At 38.1% G+C, this 12,639-nt stretch overlaps 1 protein-coding gene across 1 annotated transcript in view; it reads left to right on the top strand.

Annotated features, from left to right (window-relative positions):
- LOC308641562 (beta-galactosidase-1-like protein 3) overlaps nucleotides 1-12,315 on the top strand; it is a gene marked incomplete at both ends in the record, with an annotated part of 170,310 nt that extends 157,995 nt beyond the window's left edge. The window contains one exon of the mRNA XM_081280246.1: nucleotides 12,250-12,315. Coding sequence (XP_081136372.1) covers nucleotides 12,250-12,315 — 66 coding nt within the window. The remainder of the gene's footprint in view (nucleotides 1-12,249) is intronic.
- Nucleotides 12,316-12,639: the final 324 nt, after the last annotated feature.

The following is a 12,639-nucleotide window of genomic DNA, read 5'->3' as shown; positions in this document are numbered from 1 at the left end:
CAAAAACGGCAGGGTATTGACACACAAAAAAAGATCTGAAATCCAATGAAACAGAATAGAAGACACAGAGACAAATCCCAGTTATCTCACACTGAACAAAGGGCAATAAACATACATTGGAGAAAAGAAAGACTCTTTAACAAAAGGTGCTGGAAATCCATATGTAGCAAAATGAAATTTAATGCTTATCTCTCACCCTACATGAAATTCAACTCAAAATAGATGCAAGATCTACCCATTAGACCAGAAATCCTATATCAACTAGAATAAAATATAGGCTCAACACTCTATCATGTTGGCTTAGGAACTCACTTCCTCAAAAATACTCCTAAAGTGTAAGAAGTAAAATGGAGAATCAATAAATAGGATGGTATCAAACTAAAAAGTTTCTTCAATGCAAAGGAAACCATCAAGAGTGCAAAGAAGAGCCTTCAGAATGGGAGAAAATCATTGCCGCCTGCATCTCAGATAGAGCATTAATCTCCAGGATATATAAAGAACTCAAAAAACTTAATGCCAAAAAAATCAAATAACCAAATTCATAAATGGGCAAAGGAACTGAACACACACTTCACATATACAAATGATCAAAAATATATGAAAAAATCTCCAAAATCTCTAGTAATTAGATAAATGCAAATTAAAACTACACTGAGATTCCATCTCACTCTAGTTAGAATGGCAACAATCAAGAAATACAAGTAACAATAAATGTTGGTGAAGGTGTAGGAGAAAGGGTATACTCATACATTGTTGGTTGGACTGCAAATTAGTGCGTTCACTCTGGAAAGCAGGATGGAGATGCCTCAGAAAACTTGGAATGGAACCACCATTTGACCCAGTTATCCCACTCCTCAGCTTATACTCCAAAATACTTAAAATCAGCTTACGAAAAAGCAAAAGGGAAGATGGCGGCGAAGGGAATGCATCACCCCCGTGTGCCGCGTCACTGTGCGGGAGAATGACGAGTTAAAACAGCTGAAGGCTGTCTTGTTGGGAATTTCCAGCGAAATTGAGGTGCTCCAGAATCTAGTGGAGGGATTTTCATCGCGTGAGGATCGGCGGCGGAGGCTCGGTCACAGGCGGTTTCTCCGCACGGAGGGTCACACGGCTTGTTCGGCGGATTGCCCCGCGGCCGGAGTCTGCGGTGTGCGCTGGGAAGCGGAGAGGTGGCGGCGAGGAGGTGCAGCGCTGCGGATTCTGTGGGCTTCTGCCAGCGGTGGAACGGCTGTGCTCAGTGCTTAGTTCTGGGTTTGAGATGGAGGAGGGAAGCGGTCCAGTTTGGTTCTCCACACCGGTCAGTCCACGGAGGAGGCCAGCGGCCACCATCTTGGAGAGCTGACGTAATCATCCCTGTTTTCTACTGATCTCAGCTCATTCAGCTACAGAACAGGTGATTTCAGGCTGTTATTTGCCTGCGTCTCGCAGACAGATAGCTCAGGCTCAGGGCTAGAGAACCCGTGGATATGGCTTCTTGGAGCTCGCCCCTAGCAGAGCGTGCTCCGAGCTCTGAGCAGCCGGGTTCTGGTTCCCGGAGCTGCTTTGGTCCAGGGCTGGGGAACCCACGGAGACTGCTTCTTGGAGCCTGCTCCTAGTGGACCATGCACTGAGCTCTGAGCAGCCGGGTTCTGGCTCCTGGAACTGTTTTGGCCCAGGGCTGGGGGAACCCGCGGAGTCTGCTTCTTGGAGCCTGCTCCCAGCAGAGCGTGCACCGAGCTCGGGGCGGCCGGGTTCTGGCTCCCGGAGCTGCTTTGGCCCTGGGCTGGGGATCCCGCGGAAACTGCTTCTCCGTCCGGGTCCTGCTGGGTGCTGTGGGGGCCAGAGGGGCAGAGTGGAACTGCCGCCTGCGCCCAGAACAGACCAAGCGACCTGCCGGCGTTGTATCACGTCACCCCAACTGTAGCTGGGGCCGAAGAGAGCAGCCGCCCACGCCTGGATCAGGTCCAGCGACCCGATGGCGTGGTAGTCAAGTCACCCCATTTGGAGTAGGGGCCGAGCAGAGCCGCCGCCTGAGCCTGCAAGGTAGGCAGACCTGCGACCCACCGGCGGGACAGGCCCGGTGGCCTGCCAGCGTGGTGGACACGTTGCACCGATTGGAGTGGGGGCTGAGTGGGGCCACTGCTTGTGCCCGGAAAAGGCCCAGTGACCCACCGGTGTGGCAGTCAAGTCACCCCATTTGGAGTGGGGGCCGAGCAGAGCCGCCGCCTGAGCTCGCAAGGTAGGCAGACCGGTGGCCCACAGGCGGAACGGGCCCAGCGGCCGGCCGGTGAGACAGACACGTCACACTGGTCGGAGTGGAGGCGGAGCAGAGCCGCTGCCCGTGTCCGGAAAAGGCCCAGCGACCCGCTGGAGTGGCACTCAGGTAGCCCCATTTGGAGTGGGGGCCGAGCAGAGCTGCCGCCCGAGCCCGCAAGGTAGGCAGACCTGCAACCCACGGGCGGAACAGGCCCAGAGGCCTGCCAGCGTGGTAGACACATCACACCAATTGGAGTAGGGGCAGAGCAGAGCCGCCGCCCGCATCCGTATCAGGACCAACGACCCGTGGGCGTGGTAGTCACGTCACCACAATTGGTGTGGGGCCAGAGCAGAGCTGCCAACCGCGCCCGCAGGGTGGGCAGACCTGCGACCGACCAGCAGAGCAGGCCTAGCGGCCCGCCAGCGTAGTAGACAGATCACCCCAATTGGAGGAGGAGCACAGCCACTACAATAATCATGGGAGACTTCAACACACCTCTCTCACCACTGGACAGATCTTCCAAACAAAAGTTAAATAAGGAAACTATAGAACTCAATAACACAATTAACAACCTAGACTTAATTGACATATATAGAATATACCACCCAACATCAAGCAGTTACACTTTTTTCTCAGCAGCACATGGATCCTTCTCAAAAATAGATCATATATTATGTCACAGGGCAACTCTTAGACAATATAAAGGAGTAGAGATAATACCATGCATCCTATCTGATCATACTGGAATGAAACTGAAAATCAACGATAAAAGAAGGAAGGAAAAATCATGCATCACTTGGAGAATGAACAACAGGTTACTGAATGATCAATGGGTTTTAGAAGACATCAAGGAGGAAATTAAAAACTTCTTAGAGTTAAATGAAAACACAGACACAACATATCGGAATCTATGGGACACATTGAAAGCAGTTCTAAGAGGAAAATTCATTGCTTGGAGTTCATTCCTTAAAAAAAGAAAAAACCAACAAATAAATGATCTCATACTTCATCTCAAAATCCTAGAAAAAGAAGAGCAAAACAACAGCAAAAGAAGTAGAAGGCAAGAAATAATTAAAATCAGAGCTGAAATTAATGAAATCGAAACAAAAGAAACAATGAAAAAATTGACAAAACTAAAAGTTGGTTCTTTGAAAAAATAAATAAAATAGACAGACATTTAGCCATGCTAATGAAGAGAAGAAGAGAGAGAACTCAAATTACTAGCATATGGGATGAAAAAGGCAATATCACAACAAACACTTCAGAAATACAGAAGATAATCAGAAATTATTTTGAATCCTTATACTCCAATAAAATAGAAGATAGTGAAGGCATCAATAAATTTCTTAAGTCATATGATCTGCCCAGAATGAGTCAGGAGGATATAGACAACCTAAACAGACCAATAACAAATGAGGAACTAGAAGAAACCATCAATAGACTACCAACTAAGAAAAGCCCAGGACCAGATGGGTATACAGCAGAGTTTTACAAAACCTTTAAAGAGGAACTAATACCAATACTTTTCAAGCTATTTAAGGAAATAGAAAAAGAGGGAGAACTTCCAAATTCATTCTATGAGGCCAACATCACCCTGATGCTTAAACCAGACAGAGACACTTCAAAGAAAGAAAACTACAGACCAATATCTCTAATGAACCTAGATGCAAAAATCCTCAATAAAATTCTGGTGAATCGAATACAAAAACATATCAAAAAAATTGTACACCACGATCAAGTAGGATTCATCCCTGGGATGCAAGGCTGGTTCAATATACGGAAACCAATAAATGTTATTCACCACATCAATAGACTTAAAAATAAGAACCATATGAAAATCTCGATAGATGCAGAAAAAGCATTCGACAAAGTACAGCATCCCTTTATGTTCAAAACATTAGAAAAATTAGGGATAACAAGATCATACCTCAACATAGTAAAAGCAATCTATGCTAAGCCACAGGCTAGCATCATTCTGAATGGAGAAAAATTGAAGGCATTCCCTCTAAAATCTGGAACAAGACAGGGATGCCCTCTCTCACCACTTCTGTTCAACATAGTCCTCGAAACACTGGCCAGAGCAATTAGACAGACGAAAGAAATTAAAGGCATAAAAATAGGAAAAGAAGAACTTAAATTATCACTATTTGCAGATGACATGATTCTATACCTAACAGACCCAAAAGGGTCTACAAAGAAACTATTAGAGCTAATAAATGAATTCAGCAAAGTGGCAGGATATAAAATCAACACGCATAAATCAAAGGCATTCCTGTATATCAGCGACAAATCCTCTGAAATGGAAATGAGGACAACCATTCCATTCACAATATCCTCAAAAAAAAAAAACAAAATACTTGGGAATCAACCTAACAAAAGAGGTGAAAGACTTATACAATGAAAACTACAGATCCCTAAAGAGAGAAATAGAAGAAGATCTTAGAAGATGGAAAAATATACCCTGTTCATGGATAGGCAGAACTAACGTCATCAAAATGGCGATATTACCAAAAGTTCTCTATAAGTTCAATGCAATGGCAATCAAAATCCCAACGGCATTTCTTGTAGAAATAGATAAAGCAATCATGAAATTCATATGGAAAAATAAAAGACCCAGAATAGCAAAAACAATGCTAAGCAGGAAGTGTGAATCAGGCGGGATAGCGATACCAGACTTCAAACTATACTACAGAGCAATAGTAACAAAAACAGCATGGTACTGGTACCAAAACAGGCGGGTGGACCAATGGTATAGAATAGAGGACACAGAAACCAATCCACAAAACTACAACTATCTTATATTTGATAAAGGGGTTAAAAGCATGCAATGGAGGAAGGATAGCATCTTCAACAAATGGTGCTGGGAAAACTGGAAATCCATTTGCATCAAAATGAAACTGAATCCCTTTCTCTTGCCATGCACAAAAGTTAACTCAAAATGGATCAAGGAGCTTGATATCAAATCAGAGACACGGCGTCTGATAGAAGAAAAAGTAGGCTATGATCTACATACTGTGGGGTCGGGCTCCAAATTCCTCAATAGGACACCCATAGCGCAAGAGTTAATAACTAGAATCAACAAATGGGACTTACTCAAACTAAAAAGTTTTTTTCTCAGCAAAAGAAACAATAAGAGAGGTAAATAGGGAGCCTACATCCTGGGAACAAATCTTTACTCCTCACATTTCAGATAGAGCCCTAATATGCAGAATATACAAAGAACTCAAAAAATTAGACAATAAGATAACAAATAACCCAATCAACGAATGGGCCAAGGACCTGAATGGACACTTCTCAGAGGAGGACATACAATCAATCAACAAGTACATGAAAAAATGCTCACCATCTCTAGCAGTCAGAGAAATGCAAATCAAAACCACCCTAAGATACCATCTCACTCCAGTAAGATTGGCAGCCATTAGGAAGTCAAACAACAACAAGTGCTGGCGAGGATGTGGGGAAAAAGGTACACTTGTTCATTGTTGGTGGGACTGCAAATTGGTGCAGCCAATTTGGAAAGCAGTATGGAGATTCCTGGGAAAGCTGGGAATGGAACCACCATTTGACCCAGCTATTCCCCTTCTCGGTCTATTCACTAAAGACCTAATAAGAGCATGCTACAGGGACACTGCTACATTGATGTTCATAGCAGCACAATTCACGATAGCACGATTGTGGAACCAACCTAGATGCCCTTCAATAGACGGATGGATAAAAAAAAAATGTGGCATTTATACACAATGGAGTATTACTCTGCATTAAAAAATGACAAAATCATAGAATTTGGAGGGAAATGGATGGCATTAGAGCAGATTATGCTAAGTGAAGCTAGCCAATCCCTAAAAAACAAATGCCAAATGTCTGCTTTGATATAAGGGGAGTAACTAAGGACAGAGTAGGGATGAAGAGCATGAAAAGAAGATTAACATTAAACAGGGATGAGAGGTGGGAGGGAAAGGGAGAGAGAAGGGAAATTGTATGGAAATGGAAGGTGATCCTCAGGGTTATACAAAATTACATACAAGAGGAAGTGAGGGGTAAGGGAAGAATAATACAAGTGGAAGAAATGATTTACAGTAGAGGGGGTAGAGAGAGAAGAGGGGAGGGGAGGGGAGGGGAGGGGGGATAGTAGAGGATAGGAAAGGCAGCAGAATACAACAGACACTAGAATGGCAATGTGTAGATCAATGGAAGTGTAAATGATGTGATTCAGCAATCTGTATACGGGGTAAAAATGGGAGTTCATAACCCACTTGAATCAAACTGTGAAATATGATATATCAAGAACTATGTAATGTTTTGAACGACCAACAAAAAAAAATAATGATAAGTTATTGATTTAAGAGGATGAAAGTTACCTCTGTAATCCAGATTTTTCTTAATATAGATTGAATTCTAGCATTCTATCAAAAAAAAAAAAAAAGGAAAAAGCAGCTTTACATGTATGAAGACATGAATTGGTGTGAGCATATTTTATATACAGAGATATGAAAAATTGTGTTCTATATGTGTAATAAGAATTGTGATGCATTCTGCTGTCATGTATTTAAAAAATAAAAGCAATTAAAAAAAATAAATTGCTTTAAAGCCAAAAAAAAACACAAAAAAACAACAAAAAAATAAAATCAGCTTACTACATTGATGCAGGCACATCAACGTTTATAGCAGCTCAATTCACAATAGGTAAGCTAAGCTATGGAACCAGTCTGGGTACCCTACAACAGATGAATGGATAAAGAAAATGTAGTATATATACACAATGAAATACTACTCAGCCATAAAAAAGAATGACTTTATAACACTTGCCGGGAAATGGATGGATCTGGACCCTATTATGCTAAGCAAAATAAGCCAATCCCAAAATACCAAAGGCTGAATTTTTCTCTCCTATATTGGATACTAACACATGGGAGTTGGGGGGCATGTGAGAAGAAAAGTTCAATAGACTAGAAAAAAGGGGAATGAAGGGAAGGGAGGGGAAAGGAATAGAAAAGACAGTGGAGTGATTCTGACCTAACTTTGCTATGTACATATATGAATATAATGCAGTGAATCTCCATATCATGTATAACCACAAGACTGGGATCCTAATTAGAATAAGGTATACTCCATATTTGCATAATACATCAAATTATACTCTATTGTCATATACAACTAAAAAGAACAAAAATGAAAATAAAAGCAAATAAAAAAGATCTGTACTTAATAAAATTTCCTAAGGAGAAATGATCTATAAACAAAATGCAGACTAATAAATAAACAGAACATGATATCTAAAAGGCTGGTTAATATGCATGGAAATATAAATAAAATCATTTATGTATAAGAGTGGAATATTAAGAAAAATAGATAATCACAGAATAAAAAAGAACCCCCTGAATTAAATCTAATATTTGAAATGTTATGAGAGTTTGAAGTTTAAGGTAACATGTAGAAACAAGAGAAAGGTCTTGTATGATCACTGTGGGAAGTCCAACATCTTACTTATAGTAGTTGCTAAAGCAACAGACAAACATAGGAAGGAAAAGAAATTACAAATTTCCAACCTAAGAATTTTCTGTAACTGAAGGATACATATGTCTAAATTGAAGTTGCCTATCAAATGGTCAGCAGAGTGAATAATAAAGATTGACCCTGTGAAATTAACACTTTATCAAGAGATATAACCAGAGAGTTTCACACCAATCAACAAAAAAATAAAATGGTATAAGATTGTAAAACATCAACTTTGGGTAATAGGAAGCAATGGATGTAACTTCAAATTTTGAGATTAAATGAATTCTAATGTAGGATTTTAAAATGAGTTAATCAACTGAAAATCAAGAAATTTTCAGTCATCACTGATGGTTTAAAAAATGTGATACATACACAAATGGAATGCTAATTGCCATAAAAATAATGAAATTTGTCATTTGTGACAATATGGATAGAAGTGGAGATTATAAGGTTAAGTGAAAAATAAATCAGGCACAGAAAGACAAATGTCATGTGATCTAACTCGTGGAATATAAAAGACTTGTGTAATAAAAGCTGAGAATAGAACAAGAAGCTCTGGTATTCGATTATACATTAGGGTGACTACAGATAACAATAATGCACTGTATACTTCAGAACACCAAAAGTAATTATTTTGAATGTTTTCATGACCCCCCCCCCCAAAAAAAAATAATTAACCTTTAAGGAGATACATATTTTCAATTTGATTTAAATATTATACCGTGCATATAGGTATAGAAACATCATATATTACCCCATAAATATGTACAGTTTTTTCTAGCTTTAGGTATCAAAAATAAATTAAACTTTAAAATAAAAAGGCTTGATAAAGATATTTTCAGACATTTAAGGATATAGCATTTTTATTTTCTGTTTACTGTTTCTGTAGAAGTGTTTGGAGGAAAGGGATTCCAGAAAATTCTATTTCCAACCCCACAATCAGCTCCTACATGACAGCTCTTCAGGCTCAGAGTGACTATTGTAGATCACTGCAGGATGCAATTGGGAATGCATGCTAGGTATTACTCAGAGGAGCTCAGCTAGAATTTTCCAATTTAATACACATGACACAACAATAGCTATCCTGCTGTGGAGACCTAAACATCATCTTTTTAAAAAGAAACTTCACAGTTCAATATCCTTGAGAATGTCAGGCTAGAGGTGGAGTGCAAGGAGCAGGCAAGAGAGCATCTGGCATCTAACAGGGTACGCACTAATAAAATGAGGTTTAAAAGAACTGCTGATATTTATAGGCAGGAATGAGTTTAAAAGTTTTGAGAAATGTACTGGTTTGGTATTTTTTTCTTCTAGTATTAGAAAATAAGTCATTTGAAATCCAGAGACATCATAGTGTAACGATTAAGAGAATAGATTCTGGAGCTATGTTGGCAAGTTCAAATCCAAACTTTAGTACAGCCTAGCTGAGTGAAGTTGGATAGGTAATGAACCTCAATATCTTCATTTGTAAAATGGGGACTCCCTTCTGGGGTTGTTACACAGAATTAATTAAGTAAAGTAGGTGAATTAGTGGTCTGTGTGTAGTAAAAGTTCAATAATTATCATTTCATTTTAATAGGATAAGAATTATTTTATTAAAATAAAAAGCATAATCCATAGGATGTGATGCATTTTATGTATTTTATTCACCAAATTGTTTATTAATAAAAGTGTACAAAATAAGAACTGTCAGAAACAAAGAAGAAATGAATAGAAACATAATTACAATGGATACTTCCACATAGAAGAGGTAGAACTAAGAGAAATAAAAACTTCTTTCAGTCCTGAGATTTGAACCCAGCTCCTTGTACATGCTTGGTAAGTGCTCTACCACTAATCTATCTTCCCAGCCCATCTTCCTATGTTATGCTATTTATTTTCTGTTTCTTTAATTTCTGCCATTGTTTTGTTATTTTGTTTTAGGAATAATTTACTTTTTGTTTTAGGAATAATTTACTATATTACAATTTTTGAGATAGATGCTTAAGTAACTGGTTTTAGTTTTTGTTCTTTTTTAATATATGAATTTAGGCTCTGAATTATTAATTAAGCATGGATTTGATTGAACCTCTTCCTTCTTCTTTCTTTCTCTCATCTTTCCTTAGTTTCTTTCTACTTCCTTCCTTCCTACCTGTCTTTTTTCTCTCTTTCTTTTCTTTTCATCTACAAAAGTCTCATGCCTAACTCACTTTTGAAGAACTATTTTGTTGGTATTTGTAATATTCTTAATTGGCATTTTTCTCTTTTAGTATTTTGAACATATTAGCTCACTTCCTTCTGGTATGAAAGTTTTCTGCCAAGAAATCTGTTGATATTCTTAAATACCATAAAATTTTATATATCTCATTTTCATCATCAATAAAATGAAATATTTTCTAACTTCCTTGTGACTTTTTCTTTGACCTATGGGTAATTTAGGTGTATTTCTTTATTTTCATGTTTTTGGATATTTTGCAGCTTTTTTTCTATCATCAATTTCTTGTTTACTTGCCCATAAACACTTCTTTAGATCAACATGGGTTTCATTTGTACATATTATGAGATATACTTGAAATAATATATGTGTTTTCTATACATGTTAGATCAATGCCCCATAGGTTAGTCATCTTTTTTCAAGTATTTTATATCATTATTGATTTTTATTTGCTTTGTCCATCAACTATTAAAAAATTGTATGTAATGTCACTTGAGTTGTGAATTTGCTTATTATTCTTTCAATTTTGTTTATGCATCTATACTTCCAGCTTACCTATTTATGACATATAAATTCACGGTAAATTTAGAATGTTAGTATCTTCAGATGTTCATCTTATTTTTAACAATGCTTCTTGCCTCAAACTCTCAATTTTTTTCTGAAATTAACAGAGGTATAGCAACTTCCTTTGGATTAGGATTTACATGTTATAGCTTTGACCATTCTTTTTCTTCTATTTTTTTCCAGCATTTTTTAAACTGGAGAGTATTTCAGAGATTTCAGTTTTTTATGTAAGGCTATTTTTGTGTAGTTTTCTTGTCTCTTCCTCCATTCTTTTTTAAAAATATTTTTAGTTGAGGATGAATGCAATACCTTTATTTATTTATCTTTATGTGGTGCTGAGTATCAAACCCAGTACCTCACACGTGCTTGGTGAATGCTCCACCACTAAGTCATAACCCCAGTCACTCTCTTCCTGAATTTTATTTTCTCTGAGCTTAATTTTGGAAAATTTCTTCTCATCGTTTTTTAGTCAGCTAATTCTTTAATTATGTCTAATATGCTGTTCAAAGCATCGGTTAAATTCTTAATTATAATGATGACACTTTTGCATTCTATAATTTTTATTTTAGAACTAAAGTTATAGTTTTTGTTTACAGGCTTACTTCTCTTTCAAATTTCTCAATCTTGTCCTTTCTTTCTTTGAACATATTAATGCATTAGGCATCATTATTTTAAAGCCTGTGTTTCACAAGTCTATTACCTCGATCATCTATACATCAACTTCTATTGTCTACTGTTAATCTTGTTTTTGATTATGTTGTCCTTTGTTTTTTCCCATGCTCTCAAATACTTGTTGACTGAATGACAGACATTATATAAGGAAAATACTTTATAAATATTTCCTTGCCTATTTGATGTCATCTGCTTCCAGAGAACATTAACACCCACCTCCAGATGTGACTAGGGACATTAGCAATCACCTAACTGGTCACAACGATTGAAATTATTTGAAGTCAGGCTTTCAGTGACTGGGCTAGACTAGAGTTCATTCTTTTCCCAGGTCTAGTCCCTGAGATTTCAAAGAAGAGAACATTATTTAATTAGACTCAATCATGTCCAATTTTTGTCTCCCTAAACTTGTGAGGGTAGGAAAGCTACCACTCAGCTTCTTGGAAGTTTTTTCTGAATGGGCAGATGCCACCTGCAGAAAAAAAAACTGCCTGGATGCCTCCCTGTTTTCTTCTCCCAAATCTTTGTTTTGCAATTTTTCATTGTATGGCAAACAGACTGAAAAGGTTTTGTGACTTTAGTAGTTGCTGTCAGTGGTAGTGCTCTCTCTCTCTTTTTTTTTTAACCTCAAAGTTAGTTTTGGAAGCAAAGAACCTGGGCAGGAACAACAGTATCCTCAAGGTAAAGGGTTGGTTCCATTTCTGTTTTCTTCTCTTGTCCCTAGACGTCAGAGTAGAAACTCTAGGACAGATTCCATTCTATACCCACTTTCACTTTCAGTACCATAGACATTATTGTCTTGTTCTCACTCTCCAAATGCCCTTGCACTTCCTTGTGTACCTCTTCTTACATATCAAGACCCTATCCTTACAGAGCTGAAATTATGGATTCGTGTTCAACCTTGGATGGTATTGAAATGTTAGGCCTGAGGAAATACTTCACTGTTCTGATTTCTGGCTTCATGCAGAGGACAATGAGATGAGTTCACCCAAGCCCTGACTTGAGGTGTTATGAACTTTCAGATTGTTATTCATCCTCAGGATACAAAAGGCAGTTTTAATCTTTCTTACCATCAATTTTCCTTTTACCTCAGATAATCTTCTTTGAAAAGATGATGAGTGGTTCCTGCATCCAATCTTCAGACAAGCCCAAGTTGTGAGACTGTATTAACACATTTCTTGGATAGTTGGAGTTTGTCTCTAAGTAATTTTCCAGGAAGTCCATTACTTTACTGCTAATGATACCACAGTACTGCCTGCAATAGGAAAAATGTTAAGATAACTTTAAAAAGTCAAAGGGAAATTGTTATGTTACTTCATAATATAGTCACATGATGCCTATTTTAAGGCTACAGTTTTCAAAATTTTTAATGATGATTTATCAAGAACAATGCTTAATCCTTAGCAGGTTCTTATTCTTTGATCAAATATGCCAATAGGCAGATATGATTAAAACAAAAACATATTTAATTTCTTTTTTCTTA

Source organism: Spermophilus citellus (genome assembly GCF_964194105.1).
Source record: "Spermophilus citellus genome assembly, chromosome: 2".
In the NCBI taxonomy this organism is placed as follows: Eukaryota; Metazoa; Chordata; class Mammalia; order Rodentia; family Sciuridae; genus Spermophilus; species Spermophilus citellus.
This window is presented reverse-complemented; position numbering and strand designations above follow the sequence as displayed.